Genomic DNA, 23,493 nt, shown 5'->3' with positions numbered 1-23,493 from the left:
CATGGTTCAATGCTCAGCAACACTGGTGTGGTTTCTTCATGTTATTATTGCGTTAACAGCAAAAGACAGGACAATTAGCAGATCATACAAGGAGTAGGAGGAAGTACAAATCAGGGAAAAAACAAACATGTTAACAAAAGAGGAGATAAGGAAATGGAAGCTGTCAACCATAACAAGCTGTTGCTATATCAGGTTTCAGCAGCAGAATCACTGTGACTCACTTAGCAATGGTGCATTTAAATAAGGTGGCCACAGCATGGTAACTGGTAGGTAAGGAAAAGTAGGCTGGGTGGCCCCACATCTCTAACCAAGTCACCTCTCAACTTCAGGCCACTACTTAGCCACAAAGCGGCTGAACTGCAAAGCAGTAATGCTGGGGAAGCAAAGTAACTCTGAATGTGAACTTGCCCAGTGATAGAACAGTGCAATGAGCTTATACGCATGGAGGCACTGGAGAGCGATGCTATTGCCACTCTCTGTTAGGTGACTTCTGCCTTATTTAAACAGCACAAATTCAGAAACGCACTAATAGACAATCGAGTCATCCTTTGTTTGGGGTGTTCCTTACCATCCTGAGATAGCTTCTGAATCAACCAACACCCATCAGGAAATATCTCTGATGACACCATTTTAGTCAAATGAGAGTCAGCAAAGACAGAATCACCCGTGTTGGATAATTCATTGAAATGTAAGACAAGGGATGGATTTTGCACTCGCTCTTGAGAACACAGAAGGTCTTGCCTGTCTCATCCTTCTCAGTCTAAGGCAGGAGCACTGCAGCCATGAGGGTCCAGGAAACATGCACAGTTGTATAGCTTAGGCTGCACTTGCTTCTTTCCCAGACCTGAAGAAGGCAACTTTGTGCCTGAAAGTTTGTCTAACATCTGTCCCAGGTATACAGTTGATTCAAGAAAAGATATCACCCCCAAAAAACCTTGATTTTGTGAATCTGCAATTCCAGACCTCCTTTAATTATGAACAGACTTTGCCCTTTGAGGTTGGAACCTCAAAGGCTTATAAAGTAGGGAGGAGCATATATTTAGGTATTGTGCAAAACAAAACCTTTGGCAAATTAAGTTGGAGCGTATAAAACACACACCTCGAAACAACTCGGACTACTTTCCAGGGAGTTTCAGCACAGTTGGGCTCTTGTTCAACATGGCTTCTCTAATATCTCTTCTTTCTGAGCCTACCCTTATTGGTCTGCTATGTGCTCTGTTTTTATTATTCATACTGCATGTTTCAATGGGCCCTAAAAAGTCAGCTTTAAATTTACCTCCTGGTCCATCTCCTCTTCCAATCATTGGTAACCTGCATTTACTGGACATTAGAAGGCAAGATTTGTCGCTAATGAAGGTAAGACACACGTTCTGATTTTCAGCATATTATGCTTTGAATGTAAAGGTTTACTGATTTAAAATTCTGCCTTTGGGTACCATTCCGAAGTGACTAACCAATACCAAAATTGTTTAGAAATATAATAAGTTTCAAAGGTTTCAGAATGCTCTGGTTATATTTTAGACCCAAGCTTTGCAAGAACTTTTACAGGTACTGAATTGTAAAGATCTACATGTCAGAACTACACATGTGCTTAAAATTCAAGACCTTGAAACCTTCATGCCTGTAGAAAATATTTTGCATTATTTATGTTACACTTAGAAAAAAAGACAATGAAGGATTTAAGCCTTCATTCTTTTGTTAAAGCAGTAGTACTTTTACTAAACTTAATCAGTAATACAGTAGAATTTGCTTTATGAGGAAAGCTCATCTTGCTTTATCAGGAGAATATGATAAAGGAAACCTATGAGTCTCATGAGATCAGAACTTAGTGCCCAGTTCTGACAGTTGTAATCAGGTTGCCCAGTACTTGACTCTAGAAGAGGTCGTCTAGCAATGTATGCAGTGACTTGTGAGGAGCTGTTCCTCGTGGCTAACAGCAGGACTGGACCTCCATCAGTTGTTCTTTCCATTGGTATGTGGATGCACAGCATTTTTGCTGATTGTTCACACTTTCACACCTGACATTTCCTTTTCATGCAAGTTCTTGTAGTACGGTAAGTATGGGAGCTTGTGAAGTTTTAATAGTGATTTGACAGCTGTGTTGCCAGAAGGCTTTTAAGGCATTAGCAAATAAATTACATGAGAAAGAAAATCCCTCCAATGGAGCAAAAGGATTTCTCCATGCAAGTTTCTGGGGGGGAAAAAAAACAATGACCCACATAACACCCTGAAGAGGCCATGCAACAAAAATGCTGTTTTTACCAAATGACTGAAAATATTATCCTGTGAGCTGCTTTTGTTAAACTGGAAATACAATCTGGAGCCCTGTCTGCAGCTTGGTTCTCCTGCACTAGTGAAGGACATACCACATTGGCGGAAGCGGATCCAGGATTTGCAAAGGGTGGCGCAGGAACAGTGATTGGCACTGCAGGGGTGGCTGGACCTCTTGCTCCCACTCTCTTCTCCCCCCCTTCCCACCTGGTGTGGGCAGACCTCACCATGAGAGCAGTAGTTGAGGACTTTTTTAAGTCCCCAAAGAAGGTAAAAAATGTTCCACCACCTTTCCTTACCTGCTCAGAGGCATGTCCTCTCCTCTCTCCTTCCTTCCTTCCCCAACTTGCCACTGCCAGTAACTCAGCCTGGGGCAGAGGTGATGGTGGGCAGCTGGCTTCCCCCTCCCTGCACCTGCTTCCTGGCTGCCTGGGGGACCAGGCTGGGAGGGGGCAAAGGGGGAATCTGTCCACTGCTGCTACTTAGATTATCCTGGGCTGAGCCCAGCTCTCACACAGCCAGGCTGGAGCAAGACAGGAGCTCCCTTTGTCCCCGGGACTGGGAGGAGACAAGGAAAGGAGGGGAGAGGCTTCTGAGCATGGAGGGGAAGGGAGAGGTGGAATACTTACCTTCTTTGGGGACTTAAAAAGGGCCCTGGCTGCTGCTGCTGGTCTTGCTACATGGTCAGAAAAGGGGGTGCAGCTCTGTCACTGTCCCCCCCTCTTCCCCCTGCCTGATCCACCCCTGCACACTGGCATAAGCTGTATCTATGCTACAAGCCTCCTCTGGTATACTGCACTAGTAGCCAGTGCCTCAGGCCTCGCATGATTTACATTTTCAGGATTTGGGTCTTCTCTCCCAGATTGTCTAAGACTCAGTTATGCTCTTGCATTCACTTGTTTCATTCCTTAGTTGCTTTGACGTAAAGCCCTGCAGTATTGAACTGTGAGCCTTACAGAGAGCTGTCACTATCTATTACTTCAAATTTAGCCAATGCAGATCAAGTCTTATGACTTACCAGCACCCATACACCCTGTTCTTGTATTCAGATGGCCTGAAAACTTCAGTATATCCCTAATAAACAACAGGTTATATTATTTTGGGCAATTTTTTGCCAACAATAATATTATCTCAAGAACCAATTATTTCTTATGTTTTCTTCACTGTATGCCAGATGATATTAAGCTCTTTGGGTTCACAGATTCACAGAAGTTTGGGGCTGGAAGGGACCTTGTGATATCGCCAGGTCCAACCCCCCTGCTTGGGCAGGAAAGACAACTGGGGTCAAACCACTCCAGCAAGGTGTGCATCCTGTCTCATTTTGAAGATCTCCAGGGTAGGTGCCTGCACCACCCCCTCTGGGAGTCTAGTCCAGAGCCTGGTCACATGAACCACGAAGAAGTTTTTTCTTATATCCAGTCTAAAACCTTCTTGCAGGAGTTTATGACCATTGCTCCTGGTTTTCCCTTGGGGCGCCTTGGTGAATAGTTGTTCGCCTCGCCCCAATGCTCACCCCTGATATATTTGTAAGCTGCCACCAAATCCCCCCGACATCTTCTCTTTTCCAGGCTGAACGGTCCCGTATCTGTCAGCCTTTCCTCGTATGGCTTGCTCTTCAGGCCTCTAACCATATGAGTGGCTCTTCTCTGGACTCTCTCAAGCCTCTCCACGTCCTCCTTGAAGTGCGGCACCCAGAACTGGACTCAGTACTCCAGCGGCGGCCTCACCAGTGCCCCGTAGAGTGGGAGAATACCTGCCTTACTTTTGCTTGAGATGCATCAGTTAATGAGAGCCAGTGTACTGTTTGCTCTCCTAACTGTAGCCTCACACGGGCGGCTCATATTCATGTTATGGTCAGAGTGAATTTTATCAGAGTGAAGGGTTAGAGTGGGTTATCAGAGTGACTTTTATATTTCATTTTTATAAGTAACCAGAGATCTGGCTTTCTTGCACCCTCTTGTGATACGCTGAGGTATTACAGGCCTATTAATTCAGCCGTGATTGTGTAACTGCCTTGTAGGCCTGCCATTGTAATCTGTATTGCAATTGTCTTGAATTTCAGCACACCAGATCATGTTATCCAGATTACACATCTCAGAATATGACTAGGTTTATGGAACTGTAGCGCTTAGACGGACCCGTGTTTGCCTGGTTTGAATGCTATTTTGCTAGAAAGTTTCAGGTCCTTTGGCCTAACTTCAGTGAGGTCTGAAATCAGTCCTTTCAGTAAAATATGGTATTCAACACAAGCTTCTCTTTCCAGATTGCAGAAAAATATGGCCCAGTGTTCACCGTCCATTTTGGTCTCCAGAAGGCTGTGGTGCTGACTGGCTATGAGGTGGTAAAAGAGGCTCTTCTGAATACGGCTGACGTATTTGCAGACAGACCTGCTATCCCGATATTCTATCATATCCAGAATGGAAATGGTACTGGCTGTATGAATGAAAGAGGAGATACTTGCTGTCTGACTTGTGATCGTGGTATTGCCTACCCCAAACATTTAAAAGTAATGGGCATCTATACACGTGCAAAGAGGCTGCTGGAGCGTGGTAATTAATTACTGTACTCCAACATCACATGTATCATTGTTCCCACACCGAAAAATGGCGGTGGGGCTGCTTTAACTAAAACCTGTCTGACAAGCTTTAGTTAAAGCAGCCCCACTGCCATTTTCCGGCATGGGGACACTGATACATGTAATGCTCCGGCCAATTTAATTAGAGCGGCTTACAGAGCTGTTCTAATTAAAGTGCCCCCTTGCCCCCACTCCTGGAGCACATCTATAAACACCCAATGAGTCAGTCCCAAAAACTCATGGGAGATTTAAATGCGGTGCACTTGGGTTTCTGGCATGTTACTGAGCTACACAGTGGATGTGTCTACACATCACACTACATCACCATAGCAATGCGCTACGGCTATGTGTGTGTCTGCACGTGACAGGCAGCTACTTCGCCGTAGCAGCACTTCCCCCATTATAGCACACCTTTATGGGGAAGTAGCGGCTAAAAATAACCATGCACCGTGCGTAGGGTGCAGTACAGGCAGTTACTGCATCATGCACCACTAAAGCACCGCTACTTTTGGAAGTAGTAAAGCACAGACAAGTAACAACATGGCCATAGGGCAACGTGTAGACATGCCCACTGAAAACTAAACTGGGGAACATAACAGGAAATGCTGGCAGAAGCAATCCTGCACCGAAAGAAAATGAATTTCTTAACATACAGATATTTTTCATTTCCAATATCAGTGATTCTATAATCATCCTATAAACCTGGTCCAGATGGGGCCCAGTGTTAGGAAGGGTCCAGTATTATATCACCTCCCCAAGGTGCATACCTAGGATGTCTTCAGTCCTTGAAGAAATGCAAAAATCTAGAACTCTTGGTTCAGAGATGATACCTTTTATTAGACCAACTAAGAAACTGCAAAAAAAAAAAAATTGTCTTTTTCAGCAAGCTTTTGGGCTTCCACGCCCTTCATCTGGTTCAGGGAAAATTAAAGATGGTATAAAGTCCCCATAGGTAGGAAATAAACTTCATTTTTGCACAGAAGGAGTTGAGGATGGAAGTCTGGTCCACCTTGGAAATGCAAGTTTCTCTGTGAGTTGCTCTTTGTTGTGGAGATCAGGCAGGATTACTTCCCTGTTGGTGTCAGATAGCATGCAGGGAGGTTTTAGAAGTCTTTCTTATTGTTCAGCAATGAAGTTTAAAATCCAAAATCCAGTCCTTGAAGCATGCCTTGGAAAAAGACACTTCTTGGGGTGAAATCAGAACAGCTCTCTGTTCCAGCAGCTGACAGTCCAGTTGTGTGCTCGGAGTGAGACCACAGGGAATAAGAGGCACAGTGCAGAAGGCCAATTGCTCATAACACGCTGTTACCCCACCCTCTGATTCCTGCAGCTTCCCACAAAATCCCATTTCTTAACAACGTTGCTGTCCAGGTCCACATCCAAGAAAAACAGAAAGTTTACTCTTATCGAGACAAACCTTTTTCATACCTCTACATTAATGTACTCATCCTCTTTGTGGTGTGTGAAATATTTTAGCTAACCAGGCTATATTATCAACATTAGTGGGGCATTCCTGCTGACTATAGTCCAATAACGCACATGTTCCCTCTGCCAGGGGTGTTCTTTTCTTCTGGAGAGCTCTGGAAGACGACTCGTAGGTTCACCATGGCCACTATGCGGGACCTGGGGATGGGGAAAAAACTGATAGAAGGAAGAATTCTGGAAGAGCTTCATTTCCTCATTGAGATGATCAAATCCTTCAACAGTGAGTTGAGTATTTGAAGATTATAAGGGTGAAGACAGATGTAACCACTGTATTAATATCATAGGATATGTATATAAGCTGCTTTCCTAATACTGCTACATCTAATTCTATAGTGACACAAGTGCAGCAAAACTGCTCCAACTTTAACCCTATTACATTCAAGTCAAAAGATTTAGCTAATTTCTAGCATTACAGAATCAGGCAGAAGTAACGGATCATAACTGTGGGTGCTCGCTCCTGAGCAGCAGATCTCCTTCCCCCTTTAAAACAGTTACAAGGTACATTTGTCTATACCCAAAGTCTCTATAGTTTTTTTTATTGCTTTCCTGCAGAGCTGTATCAACCTCTGCTTTTCCCAACTGTTGAATGACAAGTATGTTTTTGCTTTTGTTTGCTTTAGGTGAACCTTTCAAGTTAAGGTCATTTAATACTGCTCCCACCAACATCACCTTTGCTATGCTGTTTGGGAACAGATTCGATTATAAAGACCCGGTATTTGTCAACCTGTTAAAACTCATAGATGAAGTTATGATTCTTCTTGGATCTCCATACTTGCATGTAGGTTGCTCTTCCATTTGATGATTATTTTCTTATGGCTTTCAGGACTAGTGAGTCAAATGGACTTTGATCACTGAGGGTTTCTTTGAGACTTGCAGATATTGAAACATGTTTTTTTGTTTGGGTTTTCTTTTCCTCGTTCCTGAAACACAACTGCAAAGAACTGCTTCAGTATAGTTGATGGAAAACACTATGTGGTAGCCATAGTATATGAGGCTAACCTGACCTCTGCAGCAGAAAGTTGGAAACCGCCTCAACCTAAAAGGAAAGTGCTTAGTTCTTTTGCACATTATAACCAAAGTATTTTAGCTCCCCATCTGATCATCAGATCCAGGTGGACAGTTTCCATGAAGTTCAGTGAACTCCACCAAGGTGCAAGGGGCTCTGTTGCTCCTCTCAGTATAATCCACCCACACACAACTGAATACAGGATTCGAGTCTATATTCATGTGAGCTGCAAAAAGAGAGACAAATGATTTCCAGTTAGTGTAAAGCTAATTCTAGCAAATGGAATCGCCCGATCTGACTCAGAGATTCAGATCTTTACTTGGGTTTTCTTCTTGTTGCAACACATGCCAAGGAAATGTTCTTGCTCCCTGTTTCCCAAAAATTAGTTTAAGGCTTTGGCAGACAGTTCTGTGGGATTCTGCCAAACTTATTTTTATTATTATCACTACAGTTATCTGTGAAATGCTGGCAATACACTAAGCTTTTTGAAACTGTTTAGTTGGTCTAATAAAAGATATTGCCTCTACCCAAAGAATTCATCTGCCTCTGTGCTTAGACCACCATGGCTACAGCCTAGATCCCTGACAATGCCCTAGGCATTGTATAGGACACAAAATACCAAGGGTCTCTATCCTCAAAATATTTATAGTCAAAACAAGTCTTAGAAGAGAGGGGCTTCAATGGGAAGCCTATGGGGTGGGTGGGGAATCAGGATTTTTTCTTGATGGGAGGATAACACTATTCGTAAGGCTGTTGACATGACTGGCTTGCTTTTTGTAGGGTCCCTGTAAACCCTACAAAAGTAAATAGCTCTTTGCTTAAGTAGGTGTGAGTGACCCTAAAAGTAACTGTTTTTCTAACCTTAGTTATTGGGTCAATTCAGTATGTATTTAGAAGTTACTAGAATTTGGTACTTCAATGCCACTACCGAAGAGCTCTGGGTAGCGAGTGCTATAACAGCCCCTGCTTTTGGTGCTGCCAATGCTTATTATCTGGGCATTGCAATCAAGTAGGACATTAGGATGGATGTGATAAACTGAGCAGCAGAGGAAAAACAGTCCATCTGGGCTTAACTAAATCTTTCAGCTGTAATCAAGCAGCTCTTGTCATGTCTGAGGCTTTGTTTTGAGGCTAGAGGAAACAGTTCACATCTTTGATACTGAGTGCCAAGACAGTCTTCTAAATGGCTGTTTTAGCCAGGCATCTTTGCCAGTACATTTATTCAGTGGATCAAAACTCTGAGCAGCAAAAACAAAAGACTTAGAAACTTCTCTTTCTATTTGATTTGCTTTTTTTTTTAATGCAAGCTTAGAAACTGGAGCAAACAGCAGCAATAATAACCAGTGAGCAAAAGGTAGATCATGAGATTTGCAGTTGTTATTTTGAGCCTGCTTTCTTTGTTATAGCAATATGGTGTAAGTAACCCCCCACACACACATATATAAAACAAAACTGTTTATTGTGCTGTGAAATTTAATGTTGCTGAGTAACTGAGTGTAATTGATTTATAATTCATGTGAAACTTAAAAATGATGATCTAACAACTTTAAAACATAAGTATTTTGGTTCTTTAAATGTTTCAGGGGATTTTTCCCCTAAAGTGTGATGCTTTATCTTTTTGTTTTATTACCTCTCTTAAAATGTAATTTCATTGTTTCACCAGTTTACTATCACTTTCCCTTAATTGTATTTTTTAATTCATGTTTATAGTCTATGTCTAGACAAGTCTGATAGGCTCCATTCATTTCTCTAGAGATTCTTTAATAAGAGGAGATACTTTATACATTAGAAGTTAGAGTTAACAGCAGGGACCAAACTCTAGTAATGTATCACTTGGCTACCCATATAGATAGCTTCTCCGTTGTAACACTTTGGTTTTACTATATAATTAGCACATCTAATTTTTGTTTTAATCTTTTCCAGTTATTTAATTTCTACCCATTCCTTGGATTTCTTTTCAAACCTCACAAGATGATCTTAAGAAAAGTAGAAGAGGTATGCATGGTCTTGAGGAAATACATCAAGACAAGCAGGAAAGACGTTGATGAAAATAACTTAAGGAGCTACATTGACGCATTATTATTCAAACAGCAAGAGGTAGTTTAGTTTAGTGACCCTCTGGGTAACTCGCTCTTGAATCTGTCTGACGAAGTTACACTTGAAAATAACTAAAAGTTACTAACCTTTCCTTCTTTCCCAGCAGAGATCTGGGAAAAGCAAGACAGTAAATATCTTGGCTCCCAGAATTAGCTCTGCCACATGACATTAATGTGCAGAACTTGTCCTCAAGTGGTGACATTGTTGTCTTCGTTACTGCAGAGGCAGAAGCAGCATGTGTCATTTTCTCCAGGCGCTTGGAGACAGCTACGTGCTGTCGTCTGCAGTTATCAGTGTCCTCATTGCTGTTGTACTTGCTGGGAATTACTGATGTGCTGTCACTGTTGAAGTCCCAGGAACTGTGGTGCCAGCAAAGTCGCAGGCAGGAGATCCCAACACTAATCTTATAAAGAATGACCCCAGGCTCAATTTGGTCAGGCTTATTGTCTACAAGCACAGCCCTAACACGTTTTGGCCTAACAAATGTATCAGACTAGGAGCTAAGGCATTTGTACCTCTGACAAAGGTAGTCGGCACACCACCATGCAGGGTCCCCCAGACCTCTACAAAGCTTTCCCTGCTTTCCAATTCTCCTTTTATACAATGATCAAAACAAATTGCAATACGTGTTGCGTTCCATCTGTATCTTGAATGTGTCAGACCATCCTGTACTGTGGGCTTGTTTCTTATTTTGACCACAGTGTTCCCATTCCAGCCTTATCATCCTGGTACTGGACTATCCTACCTCGTACCATCAGGTCGTCTTCCCATCTCTGGTCAGGAGTGCACATCTGGCCCGCATGCCAAGTTTTGTTTATGTGAGGAGTTCATGCAGCGGTTTGCTAGGGAGGCCTCCCTGGCCAATGCTTTAGTGAAGCCTTTAGTGAGCAACCTATATTAACCAATGCTCCCGTGAGGTTTGTGTGTGCCTCACTAAGGACACTGGAATGGTAATCAGTTTACTACGGGGAGATGAAGGAGCCCAGCTGTACTGCACATGAGAACGTGCACTTGGTGCTTGTACCAGAAGAAGAGGATTGTCTGAGAAGACCATGAGAGTCAAACCCCTCAATTATTGCCCAGGAATGAAAAGCAGAGATCAGCAGAACTGAAATATCTATAGTGACCAGTAGTCATTACACTGCTCCATGTCACCTCTGAGAACTTCCTCGGGGAGCAGCAAGAATACGATCGAGGCCCTCTTGCCTTGAAAAGCTACAAGCCCCTAAGCTGCTTGTACAAAGCAAGAAACCCCTTTAGATGACAAGGCCGATGACACACATCACTCCTCAGCTCTTTTTCAGTAGGCGGCAGATGTACCCCTCCGCTTTCTGCCAACCCGTTCACTAACCCCTACTCCCCATCACCGCTTACATTGCAGGTCCTGCCTAATATTCTTTATCCTGACCCCTGCCATCCCTGGCATCAACGGTGACAACAAAAAGCCCTCTTATAGGGTCTTTAGAGACAGAGCTGAGGCAGCCAGCCATGGCTGGTACAACAGCTGGATAGTGTTAGGACAGAGAATTTGATGTGCATGTCAGATGTGGTTGAACGATTAGCAGTGTTTTTTGTTCAGATGAAAATGTTGCTCTCTTGGCAAAAACACGAAGGCCACAATATTTTGGCTGAAAACCAAAACGTTTAAGTTCTGAAGTGCCACCAGATGGAAAATCTGCTGTAGTTCACATGCCCCCTGCTCCCATCTGCCTCCACAGGCCATGATCCCCAGTTGGTTGACATTGCCTAAAATGCTGAAGAGGGCCATGGTGCAGGAGAGAAAATGATCCATTTCCCATGATTATATGACCCCAGTTCCATCTGGCCACATAAATGCACTTGCTCACTCACAGTGCCACTTTCTGCCTCTTTGCACTAATGTCAGTTGATTTTACTTCAAGGAGAAGAACAAAAGCAATTCTCTTTTTCATGATGCCAATGTCCTGGCATCCACCCTCGACCTGGTGATGGCTGGAACAGAGACCACTTCAACAACGCTGCAATGGGCCATCTTGCTGATGATGAAATACCCAGAGATTCAAGGTGATCCACAATTTGGATTTGTTCCTTGACATCTGCTTAACCTTGTTTAAAAAAAAAAGGATGGCAATAAGTTTGATATGGAGATATGACTAATGCTACTTAACCACAGAATCTCTCTCATGTCTTATAGGTACTACTCACATATGCTTCACCTAAGTGCATGAGACATTCCTGTCTGGCGTATGGTTTTATACTGCGATCTCTCTTTGAGTTTTTGCATGTCCATCTGGATCCAGTCTTCTAATCCAGCCATAATCATAGCTGGGTTAGAGATGCAGGCTAGTAGGTTAGGCACAGGGCTGGGGCTTAGGAGATCTGAGTTCAAGTCCTACCTCTGCTGCAGCTTTTCTGTGTGACTGAGCAAATCACTGCAGCTCTTTGTACCTCAGTTGCTCTACTGTAAAATGTGAATAATTGTTCTCGTCTGCCTTGCCCTTGCAGAATGCAAGCTATTTGGGGAGGGGCTTTCTTTCATCATGTATTTGTACAACTTACACGAGCCAGGAGACCTTCAGTTGCCCTCATAACATAAAGAATATATCATCACAATTATTACAGCCAGTGTTAATTGGTAAATGGGGAATTGTAAAGGAGATTGTCTTTGCAGTTCAAAAGCCACCAATGGGGAAACTGAACATGCTTCTGTGCAAGGTACCCAAAGCAATATTGTGAAACTATTCTTAAAACCAGAGACCTGCATTTCACTTTATTCCTACCTTGCCATAGGAAAGGTGTATGCCGAGATTGACAGAGTTATTGAACCGGGATGCTTACCCACCTTTGAGGCCCGGAAGAACATGCCGTTCACAAATGCTGTGATACACGAAGTGCAAAGATTTGTTACTCTCCTACCACACGTTCCACGGTGCACGTCTGTTAACACCAACTTTAAAGGCTACTTCATTCCCAAGGTATGCTACTATCTTTGGGAAACAATTTGGGATCTCCGTTTTGATACTGCCTACCTTCTCTCCAATCAGTGCCCATGAGAGGATGGGCTTACTTTTGAGAGTCACCTGGCTGCGGCTTCATTTCCTTAGGCAATGTCTACAGCCTGCCTGCTCCATGTATCCCATATAACCTTGGGTTTTGCATAGCTCCCAGCTCCATCCCATGTAAGCCTCTCTGGGGGGCTCTGCAAATCTTAAAGCATAGAATCATGGGGCTGGACGGGCACCAATGCAAGGTGCACTGTTCCTACACCATCCCAGTCCAATGCCCATCCAGCCTCTCCTTGAATATCCCCAATGAAAGAGCTTCTCCAACCTCCATGGGCAGCTTCTCCATGGTCTGACAGCTCTAACAGTTGTGAAGTTCTTCCTAGGATCTAATCCCATTTTAAATCCATTTCTTTGTGTTCTCCCCTCTGCATCAGGAGACAACAGGTGCTCTCTCTCTTCTTAATGGAGGAGCCCATTTCCCCCAGCCTGGACATCACAGCAGGACAGGGTGATCTGCTGCCATTGCTAATGCAGAATTTGTTTGTGTCCCCCAGGGTACAACTGTGATCCCTTTGCTCACCTCTGTGCTGCTGGATAAAACTCAGTGGGAAACACCGTATCAGTTTAACCCCAATCACTTCCTGGATGCTGATGGACAGTTTGTTAAGAAAGATGCTTTCCTGCCCTTCTCCACAGGTAACTAAGGGGCCTTTCCTGCAGGCAAGTCGGGTGCTCTGCCCCCCTCAGGATCAGGCTCTGTGTTAGAAAGATCCATGTAGCTATATTAGGAATAGATTAGTGATGCTGGCAGCAGGTTCTGGTAAGAGTTACAGATCCCAATCCCATGCCTATTCAGTGATGTCAGTGAGAGCTGTAGGGCTCAGCACTTCTGAACATCAGGCCTCTTTTACTCACAATGTGCACCTCAGGGATTAGGATGATCCACTTGAGAAACCCAGTGTGGTCCCCTGCTCCACCACACACTTCTTATGGAACCATGGGCAAGTTGCTGTGTGCATCTACACAAGGCAAGTTTAATGCACAGTAAAGCATCAGCATCTACACATGTACAGCAATTACTGTGCAGTAGATTAATAAAATGAACCATTTTCTAGTACCTGTAGATATATGTACTAGAAATTGGTGCATTAAACTAATGCACTGAAGCAAATTGCTCCCTGTCAGCCTAGGCAGCAAGGGACCATAGGGGGTGGGGAGAGCTGTCCTGGCTCAGTGGGATGCTGCCTCCCAGCTATGTGGAGATCAGGACCCATCCTAATCTCCACATGAATAAGGGGCAGCTGCCTGGCAGCTGGGACAGCTCTCCCCTGCCCAGCAGAGATCGGGACCAGCCGCCATGCTCCCTGCCAGCCCAGGGATGGTACCCAGGGGAGCCTGGAGCTCCCCCTGGCTGCTGTAGTGGGGCAGAGCAGCACAGGAGCAGCGTTGGACTGAACTGCTCCTATCTGGAGCAAATTTGCTCCTGGTGGCTACATGTTCAGATGTGTGCAGGGACACAGTTTAACATGCCTGATTTTTTTGTGCGCAAAATTCAGGCACATAAATTTCACATGTAGACACACCCACTATGTCTGAATTCCCCAAGCTATAATGCAGGTATGAGTAGCTTAGCTCCTAGAGACATCAGGATGCCAGCTATCTGATTATGAAGCACTCAGCCATTTCATTCTCTTATATAGACAACTGTGCAAATATAGATTTAGGACCCTAACTTCAAAACCAAAGTTCAAAAACATCAGCCTGCATTTACCCACCATTAATCAGTTTATACAGTAGAAATCACATGGCTGTTGCTCTGATTTCAGTTGTTCACTCCTGCTTTCTTTGGAATCCGTGGCAGACTCCTCCTGACAGGGCAGGGGATGCTGACACCCCAGAAGCACAGCCAGGATGCACAGGCAACGCCCTGTGGCTGCAATATTCCATGTGATTTTGTAATGACCTTGGAGTAGTTTGTTGGCTGTGCTGATGAGATAACAGGGTCTTTGCTACCACATCATTGCTACCACAGAAGCATGCCCTTACTGAAGCAGTAGTTTGTGTCACTGCCTATGTCTCTCCTCACCACCCTCCTGTGTTAAAGGCTCTGCTTTTGTCATTGCAGGACGTAGGAACTGCATCGGGGAAAGTCTGGCCAAGATGGAGCTCTTCCTGTTCTTCACAGGCTTGCTCCAGAAATTTAGATTTCACCCCCCAGCTGGGGTCACTGAATCTGATCTGGACACTGTCGCAGAGGCTGGATTCACCATGCGACCCCGTCCACAGTCAGCTTGTGCTGTTCTGCGACAATAAACAGAAGATGCTTCAAAATAACCTGCCTGACTAACCTGGTTTTCTTTTATGATCAGGTAACAAAGTGCCTGGATGAGGGCGTCGAGGTGGATGTCGTCCTCCTGGACTTTAAGAAGGCCTTTGACACTGTTTCCCACCACATTCTCTCAAAAAAAATAGGTGACTGTGGCATTGATGCCTACAGTCAGGTGGGTGGCAAATTGGCTGGAGGGCCACACCCAGAGAGTGAGTGTGGACGGGTTGTTTTCAACCTGGAGGGATGTGGGCAGTGGAGTCCCCCAGGGCTCAGTCTTGGGGCCTGTACTGTTCAACATCTTCATCAGTGATCTGGATGTGGATGTGGAAAGCACGCTGTCCAAATTCGTTGACAACAGCAAGCTGTGGGGCGAGGTGGGCACGCTGGAGGGGAGGTACAGAATCCAGCTAGATCTAGACGGGTTACAGAGGTGGGTGGATGAGAATAGGATGCAGTTCAACACAGACAGGTGCAAGGTGCTGCATCTAGGGAGAAGGAACCAGCAACACACCTATAGGCTGGGGAACTCCATTCTTGTCAACACGGTGGCAGAAAGGGATCTTGGAGTCATTGTTGACTCCAGGATGAACATGAGTCGCCAATGCGAGGAAGCAGTCAGCACCTTGTTGTACATCTACAGATGCATCACAAGCAGGTACATGGAGGTGATCCTTCCTCTCTATGTGGCATTGGTCAGACTGCAGTTGAAGTACTGCGTCTAGTTCTGGGCGCCACAGTTCAAGAGGGATGTGGTCAGCATAGAAAGGGTCCAGAGGAGGGCCACCAGCATGGTCAAGGGGCTGCAGGGCAGGCCCTACGAAGAGAGGCTGAAAGGCTTGACTCTATTCAGCCTCCACAAGAGAAGGCTGAGAGGGGATCTGGTGGCCATTTACAAACTCACTGAGGGGACCAGTGGGAATTGGGGGAGGCTCTGTTCCCCCAGGCACCACCCGGGGTTACTAGGAATAACTACCACAAATCGCTACAGGGAAGGTTCAGGCTGGACATCCGGAGACATTACTTTACAGTTAGGGCTGCCAGGTTCTGGAATGGGCTCCCAAAGGAGCTGGTGCTCTCTCCTACCTCGGGGGTCTTCAAGAGGAGGCTGGACCGATATTTGACTGGGGTGATATGACCCCAACACCCATTCCTGCCCAGGGCAGGGGGTGGGACCTGATGATCTGTTTAGGTCCCTTCGGACCCTAAGCACTATGATACTATAAATAAATATAATTCCCTTATTTTAGGGCATAGAGGTCATTCCCTGTGGAAGTGCAAAAGGGAAATCAGGCCCTAGGTCAGGGGTGGGCAAAACACGGCCTGCAGGCAGGATCCATCCCACCAAGCACTTCCCTCCGGCCCGCGGAGCCCCTTCAAAACCCAGGTAATGGCGGCTGCCTCTCTAAAAGCCTCCAGCGGGACCAGCCGCCGGCTGCAGAACCTCAGGCTGTTTCCTTAGGTTCTGGCTGCAAGGCAACCAACCCTGACCTCAGCCTGCCCCAGCTGGCCTCGCCCCACCCCTGACTCAGGCCACGTTTGCACCTTGAGAGGGGCAGGAGGGGCTGGGCCACAATGTGTGGCACTGGTGAGGGGCAGGAGGAGCTGGGCCAGCTTCTACTTTGCTGCATGGCACTAGAAAGGGCCCTGCCCTGAAGGTAAGCCCAGGAAAGCGGCTGCTGGGCAGGCTTTCCCCATGCCATGCCGTGCCACTCAGGCTGTGTGGGGTCGGGCTTGGGCTGTGCAAGAGGTGGCGGCAGAGCCATGTGCCGCTTGGGACAGGATGGGATGAGTCCGCCTGTAGTGGCAGGGGCTCAGCTGCACTTTCCCCCCTGCCTGAGCCGGTCAGTCCCAAGCAGCACACAGCTCCACTGCCGCTTCTGCTGGCCAGTGCCAACCCAGCCAGGCTCCTCCCGTCCCCAGCAGCACATGGGAAGCCAGCCTCAGCTGCATGGTCTTTTCCTGGCCGGTGCTGACCCAGCTGGGCCCGTCCCATCCGGAGCAGCATGCAGCTGAAGCCGACTTCCCACATGCCGCTGGGGACTGGGTGAGCCCGGCTGGGTCGGCACTGGCCAGCAGAAGCAGCAGTGGAGCCTCCTGCCTTTTGGGACCAGCTGGCGCAGGTAGGGGGAAAGTGCAGCAGCACGTGGGGAAGCCGCTGCTTGAAAGGGGACGGGATGGGCTGGCCAGGCCGCACCAGGGAGGAAAGATGTGGCTGAACCCCCTGCAGCTCAGGACGGGAGGGGTCCCACAGCACTGGAGGGGGCTGTGCCAGTGACAGGATCTGGACCTGGGCTGGCTTCTGCTGTGCCACAGGGCGGGGGGGCAGGCAGGGATGGGTCAGGACAGATTCTGGGTCAGATATGGTGAGCGGGATAGTTTGGTGTTGGGTGGGTGAGTCTTATGACACAGACCACATGACAGGGTGTAACTTTTGGTTTCAAGGCCACCACTCCAAAAGGAGTACTTCTAGGGGCAAGGGGAGGGACTTCCGTGGCAAAGGCCAGGGGTTAGGGGGCGGGACTTCCAGTCCCAAGGTGGCGACCAGGGGGTGGGGCAATTGAAGGGGCGGGGCTACCCATGCGACCCTCGACAGCTCACCATAACTCATCAAGCAGCCCTCCACCTGAAATAATTGCCGGCCCCTGCCCTAGGTGAATATTTTTCACTCTCTGTCTCTCTGCACACACATGGCTGGCAGTACAGGCAGAGTGGCGGGAGCAGCTCTGGCAGCTGCACCTTGCATCCTGCTTCAAACAGGACTCAGGAGCTGTTCTGCAAGTTAGTCTAGAGGATAAGAGATATGGGACGGGGTTGAAGGGCCAGGGCTCAGGGACCATACCTATGCCATTGAGGCCAGAGGCCAAGCTCTGGTGAGCCCAAACTGGCCCTGCATCATCGGGGGGGCTCCCCTGACAGCATGGGAGCAGTCTGGGCATGCCAAGCTTGGTGCCCAGCCTGGCCCCAATTGTGCAGAGCTGGTTCGGGCACTCCAGAGCTTGGTGCATGGTCTCAATAGCATGGGGCTGATCTGGACACACCAGAGACTGGCACATGGCCCTGATGGCTTAGGGCTGATCCAGACATGGCAGAGGCTGGTGCACAGCCCCAGTGGCACAGGGCAGATCCGAGCACATCAGAGTACCTGCCCTGAACCTGCTGCGTACCGCCAGAACCTTTACATTGGCCTCCCCAACTATCAACAGTTACCAGCCACCTATATCTGGGTGGGCTCCAACACTATCTTCTTGTTGTCACCCTTTCCCAGAAGCCAGGACCTCAGAGTCAGGCTGCTCTAGGCCCTTGAGACCAGTGCTGACTCCATGCCAAGACATCGTTGTTATTTAAGCAGTCTTTTCCCATGGCTCCAGCTTTGGATGCTTCAAGGCACAGTTCACTTTTCCAGGAATACGCAGCAGGAGAAGCCAAGAGACATATCAGCCTTGGAAAATGGAGTCCAAAACGCTTACTCGTTACCCTAGAGGCCTAGATCACACAGGAGATACGCAGATCCAGACAGGAAGACAGTGCAACACCCACACCTTCCCTGCCTCGCTGTCCTCATCACTCAGCATTCCAGTGAAAACCCTTTGGGGCATCCAGGGACCTCCCCTCTTGTCCTTTACAGCTGTGCTTTCTGCTTCTGGTCTCTCCTGTGTCTCTCTGTAATGGCCAGTGGGGAAGCTTATCGTCCTGTCCAGTCCCCTCCTGGGGTTGGCCTGAGTAAGGACTGTCACCTGGGCCTCTCCGCTAGTAAAAGCGTTGGTAGAATATTGGCGCCATCTTGTGGCCCAAGGTGGAGTCCTAGATAAACGGTACTCGACTGAAACGTGTTACGTTCATTGTGGGGTCTGAGCACCTCAGCGACGCATTTTGCAGGAGGAAGTGAGAATTAGATGGACTCGACTGAGGGCGGAGAAAATATTTATACCCACGTTAAAACCCTGTGAGTCAACATTATCTGTCAAGCAAATCTGAAGCGGAGTCACAGTTGATGTTCTCCCCATCATTCCTGCCCCTGGGGCGGGGGGCTGGACTTGATGATCTTCGAGGTCCCTTCCAGCCCTAATGTCTATGAAATCTATGGATGAACAAATGCCTGGGCTGAGTCCCTTCTGCTCCTGCCAAGCGGTCTCCCCCTCCGTGCTTCTCCAGCACTCAGGAGGTTGTGTTTCACCCATATGCTGACGCAGGAACAAGTAGGAGAAGTGTGATGCAAGTTTTCAAATGTGTAAGCAGGAAAGCTGGTTCTCTGCCCCTGACATTTGCAGCGGATGGTTGGCTCTTGTTAATATCCCGTCTCGGGGACTTCGGCTGCATTTGCCTTGTGTAATCTGCAACGTTTTGACAAACAGCTGATCTCACCAGACTCCTCTCTCTTCACCAGAAGGTACGAGTGTGGGAGGTGATGCCTGGGGGCAGCAGGATATGAACACTGTGATTCAGGAGAGAAGAGGAATCATCTTTTCACTTTCCAAACCAAGATTCTCAACAAACTTGACAAAACGTGAATGGATTAAGACCCTGTATGGCACGGATGGGAGATATGAACCAGGGACCTTTCAGTTCCCGTATCCACCCAGTGAATAACTGGATGTAGGGCGTAGGGCTCTTGACTCCCCCTTTCTCTAGACTGTTGTCTCTTCCCTCAAACCCTGCAGATCCCTAGATGAGCATCAGTTGGAGATGGGCTAATATCTGGATTTAATCTTGGCCCTACTGAAGAGAGCAGCAAAACTCCCATTGCCTTCAGTAGGGTCAGGACCTCACTCCTGGTTTGGGAAGCTGCCATCAAAGAGGGGAGCTATTATGGAAGTGTGAGGCATGGGCTGGGTTAGGACCTAACTTGACTGATTCCTGCCTTAACTTGCCTGCCTGCTACCCCCAGCCTGCCTTCCAACACAGTCCTGATGTCCATGCCAGATCGCTCCCTCTGGCCTGGGGATGCAGAGGTGCATTGAGAAAGGGTTGGCCTGGAGCTGAGAGCAACACAGCCCAGTTGGTTCAAGCAGGGAGGCAGTGTCAGCAGCAGCAGAGGCTCTTTGTGCCCTGGGGATGAGAAGTTTGTTTTCTTGAGGTGTTTCCAAGCAAGGGCCTGGAGGATGCACGTAGAAGGGGCAGGAAAAGCTTGTTTTGGGAATATAAAAGAAAACTCTTGAGACCCAGCCTGCTCAGCCCCAAAGCAGAACACAAAGGGCCTTCTCCTGAGCTCCATGTCGCCGTGGTTGTCTATCTAACAGGCAGGCAGCAGTGCAGTCAGGGGACATCCTGGGTGAAATGCTGCAGTCTGCATGATGCTCTCAGACTAGATGATTGCAGTGGTTCCCTTTGTGGTGAGACAGTTGGTGACTTTAAGTCCAGCAGCCCCGACTGTAACTAACCTGTGGACAATCACAGTGGTGCACGTGACAGCAACCTCTCTCGCATAGCCTTGCAGAGGCCACTGCATGCTGGTCTGGGGCAGCTGCACTGAAATCACTTCCAGTTGAGTTAGACTGAATAGTGTGGAGGCTCTGGAATCAGTTGTAGACCAAGCTGGAGGAAAGCGACATCGATTTAAACCGAGTTTAAATGGATTTAATGGGTTTGCTTGAAGAGGCGCATCCACCACTTTAAAGCCATTTCAAGTGAAGTTGGTGGGATCCTGTATTTAGACCAGACCTGCGGGTCAAAGCAGTATCTTAAGGGATGCAGCATTTGGTTAATTAAGGCAAAATCCTTCCCTTGGATTTTATCTTATTCAAGCACATTTCCTGACTGTTCGCATCCTATTTAAATAACTTCCTCCAATAAGTACCATCAGGGGGTGAAAACTTTATTGGGTGCCCAAAAAAGAGAAATGTGTACATACCCAGATGATATGCATGATAACGTAAGGTGTATAGCTTGCAAATACAAGGGCAGAAAAATGCCTGAGCTATACATGAACTAAAGCAACATTTGTGAATATGGTGGCAGATACCAAGGGCACTACTGGCAGAAGTGTGAGAGAGAACCGAGGGAGCAATCAACCAGACCCTAGTCACAAACTAATTGTGAGGCTGGTTTCCAACTATCAGACTATTTCTTCCCTATACAGGTACAAAGCTCTTTCTCCTATTCAGTGAGGCCAAGGAGGGCAGAGGACCATAACACTGCGTGTGGCATAGATTCATTTTCCGCTTCACCATTTGCATGCGACCTGGCCAGTATACCTGGCAAGGTGACCTGGTAGGAGGTTGCTCGATGCTAGAAGGTAGCTACTGAAACATTGAAGCAGTTGATTGATCCCACTGGCTGGCTCCCACATAGTGACACGAGGAGCCTTTCTGCATGTCACAGAAAGAAAACCTGAGAGCCGGCTCTTCTGCTGTCGAATGACTTCGACCCAATCCATGCTATGAGGTTTGGCCAGAAGAACTGCTCTGCCGGTGAAACGCTGAGCGCACTCCCTGAAAGCCCCTCTGTGGTGGCAGCACCCTCCTTTCGACAGGCGGCGTGAGGCTTCTGCTCGCTGTCTCGCGACGTATCAGCCCTTCTGCTGCCTTGCCGGGGTGCATGTCCGCGGAGCTGCCTGGAGCCACAAGAAGCACAGGGGTAGCCGTGTGCACCGGTGGGCAGGCAGTAGCCTCCAAAACGTCTGGCAGGAGGCTGAGGTGAGTACAGAAGAGGCCTCAAGGCAGCTCAGTCCCGAGGTGTGGGAATCTGTACATGATAGTGTAAGAAATGACTGCAGTGTACGTAATGGCATCTCTACGTCCTCTGAAAAAATAACTTGCTGTTTCTCCAAGCTTCCAGCTTCTCTTTGTTACCTCCCGCGTAAATGCCCTGTGGACTCGGGGTGGACACAATGAAACGACCCCTGACCAGCACCCCATTCACTTGCGCAGGACTGCCCGCGTGGACTGAGGCCGCGGCCTGAGGGTGAACGTGGTCTCGGGAACGGTGAGGTCCAAATCCGATTCTGAGACTCCTGGTGGGGCTCGGAAAGTGAAGGTCTGCAGCAGCCCTACAAAGAACAGGAACAGCTCCATCTTGGCAAGACTTTCGCCAATGCAGTTTCTGCGCCCTGCAGCATCCAAAGACATCGTTAGTTAGAGAGAGAATTGCTGGGCAAGGGAGTAGCAGGCTGATGGGTATTGCAATGTTACAGTGATGAGGTGATATTTTAGGAGCAGTAATGGCATCTCAGTATCGCTATCATTATACCCAGCTGAACTGAGGTCCAAGTGAAGCAAAATGGTCTGTGTCGGAACAAGATGATTATGTGGCTCACCCAGGTGACCCAAGCCCCCACGGGTCACCCGTGTCAACCTGACCTCCGACCCAACCACCTATGGGTGACCCAGGTGACCTGCCAGTAGCTGATCTCTCCTGTATGCGGGTTCTTTTGCTAGCCCTGCGCGTGTTGAGCAAGGAGGTGGCAGACACCTGTCAAGTTTGCTGGGTTATGAGCAGTTGAGGATGAACCCTTTCCATGGCTATGTGGTGTCATGGCTAGACACCTGCCTGATAACCATTCCCTGTAACCTGGGGCAAATCACTTCTCTTCACACCTTTCTTTTCAGCACACTGTGTGTGTCTCGACTGTTTACACTGTAGGCCCTTCAGGATAGAGGTTGCTTTTTAGTCAGGGTTTAGGCAGCATCTAATCCGATGCAGCTGTAGTTCTAGACTGAGATGTCAGAGTACTGTTGGTGGTAATAATAGCCTGCTCTTTGCCTGCTGATGTACCACCTAGCATACATCCTAGCCTTCCAGCAGCTTCAAACAAGCTCTGTCTCCAAAAAGGCAATTGTTTGATGAGTTTTTTTCTTCTAGGTTATTGCCCTGAACTAGCAGGGCACAACCCCAGCCTGCAGAGCCAGGGCGTCCAGCCGTGGGGTCTCCCCATGGCTCAGAAAATTTGGCAGTGGTGGAGCAGTGGCAATTATAACTGTCTTTCCACCCTTGCTGCCAAATTCCCAAGGTCCGTGCTGCTGGGTCAGGGCTGGGACCAGGCCATATTCCCTGTTCCTGTGCAACTGGATTGGGGCCAGGCTGACCCCCATGGGCCAGGTCAGGCACCCATCTCACATGCTGAATGGGGCCCACTAGCCACATGCAGGCTGTGGATGCACCAGGCACTGCCCATCCAGTCTGCGGGGCAACAATGTTGGGCACTACTGGCCTAAGCTGTCCCAACCAGGAGGACAGTCTGTGAAGGACAGTATCATGAGGAAATTATGGACCAACAAGAACATGGTTTCCAACATGAAAAATCAAACCTGATGTAGGTTAAAGCACCAATTTCCACACTAGAGACTCAGGGACTGGAATCACTGCTGGACTGCTGCTCTCCCAACTACCACATAAGGGAAACAGCTGTTAAGTGTTGGGTTGCAAGGCAAAATCAGAGGGATTCTGCAGGGAATTTCCCTTTAAGCTGCTTGAAGTTTCCTGCTGAGCTGGGACCTGTAAAGCTTGCAGTAAGGCTGTTCTCTCCAGCTGTGCCCTCTTATAATGCACTCTGCTGGAATAACAGCTTGCACAGCCTGGAAGCAGGTGGCTTGGGAAGTGATCCACATGTGGAGGCACTTACTGCTGTGCTGTACCACATGGCCAGACAGGTGATGCCTTTTTACTAGGGAAGACTGGAGAGGGAATTTCTCATACCTTGCAGTGGTTCTTGCCATTGGCATATAATCTGAATACTTAGGGCTTGGGAGGTTTCTTTGGCATTCTTGTAAGAGTGTGTGTGTGTGTGTGTGTGTGTGTGTGTGTGTGTGTG

At 47.6% G+C, this 23,493-nt stretch overlaps 2 protein-coding genes across 4 annotated transcripts in view; one reads left to right on the top strand and one right to left on the bottom strand.

The window, feature by feature from the left end:
* Window positions 1-1,067: 1,067 nt before the first annotated feature.
* LOC109294514 (cytochrome P450 2W1-like) lies at window positions 1,068-14,744 on the top strand. 2 transcript variants are annotated; one of them, XM_019512916.1, is made up of 9 exons: window positions 1,072-1,356; window positions 4,535-4,697; window positions 6,402-6,551; window positions 6,952-7,109; window positions 9,261-9,434; window positions 11,336-11,477; window positions 12,204-12,388; window positions 12,973-13,114; window positions 14,544-14,744. In XM_019512916.1, exons 1-9 carry the CDS (start codon window positions 1,159-1,161, stop codon window positions 14,729-14,731), a joined length of 1,500 nt encoding a protein of 499 aa, XP_019368461.1. In that variant the 5' UTR covers window positions 1,072-1,158; the 3' UTR covers window positions 14,732-14,744. The 2 variants fall into 2 exon arrangements, with proteins under 2 accessions (XP_019368462.1, XP_019368461.1); XM_019512917.1 differs by lacking the exons at window positions 12,973-13,114; window positions 14,544-14,744 and adding an exon at window positions 12,853-12,946 and having other exon boundaries at window positions 1,068-1,356.
* A 5,794-nt stretch (window positions 14,745-20,538) lies between these two features.
* LOC109294512 (cytochrome P450 2W1-like) overlaps window positions 20,539-23,493 on the bottom strand; it is a 13,376-nt gene continuing 10,421 nt past the window's right edge. For both annotated transcript variants that reach the window (XM_019512913.1, XM_019512914.1), the window contains exon 9: window positions 20,539-21,792. In XM_019512913.1, coding sequence (XP_019368458.1) covers window positions 21,602-21,792 — 191 coding nt within the window. In that variant the 3' untranslated portion in view covers window positions 20,539-21,601. The remainder of the gene's footprint in view (window positions 21,793-23,493) is intronic.

Source organism: Gavialis gangeticus, unplaced genomic scaffold, assembly GCF_001723915.1.
Source record: "Gavialis gangeticus isolate Ggan-Ray unplaced genomic scaffold, GavGan_comp1, whole genome shotgun sequence".
Taxonomy (NCBI): Eukaryota; Metazoa; Chordata; order Crocodylia; family Gavialidae; genus Gavialis; species Gavialis gangeticus.
This window is presented reverse-complemented; position numbering and strand designations above follow the sequence as displayed.

What these genes read in the sequence shown, in the direction of transcription:
- LOC109294514 (XM_019512916.1), top strand. Translation starts at nt 1,159, where the DNA reads ATGGCTTCTCTAATATCTCTTCTTTCTGAGCCTACCCTTATTGGTCTG. An exon ending in TCATATCCAGAATGGAAATG is followed by an intron (nt 4,698 to 6,401) that starts GTACTGGCTGTA and finishes TCCCTCTGCCAG; the next exon opens with GGGTGTTCTTTTCTTCTGGA. An exon ending in TATTATTCAAACAGCAAGAG is followed by an intron (nt 9,435 to 11,335) that starts GTAGTTTAGTTT and finishes TTTTACTTCAAG; the next exon opens with GAGAAGAACAAAAGCAATTC.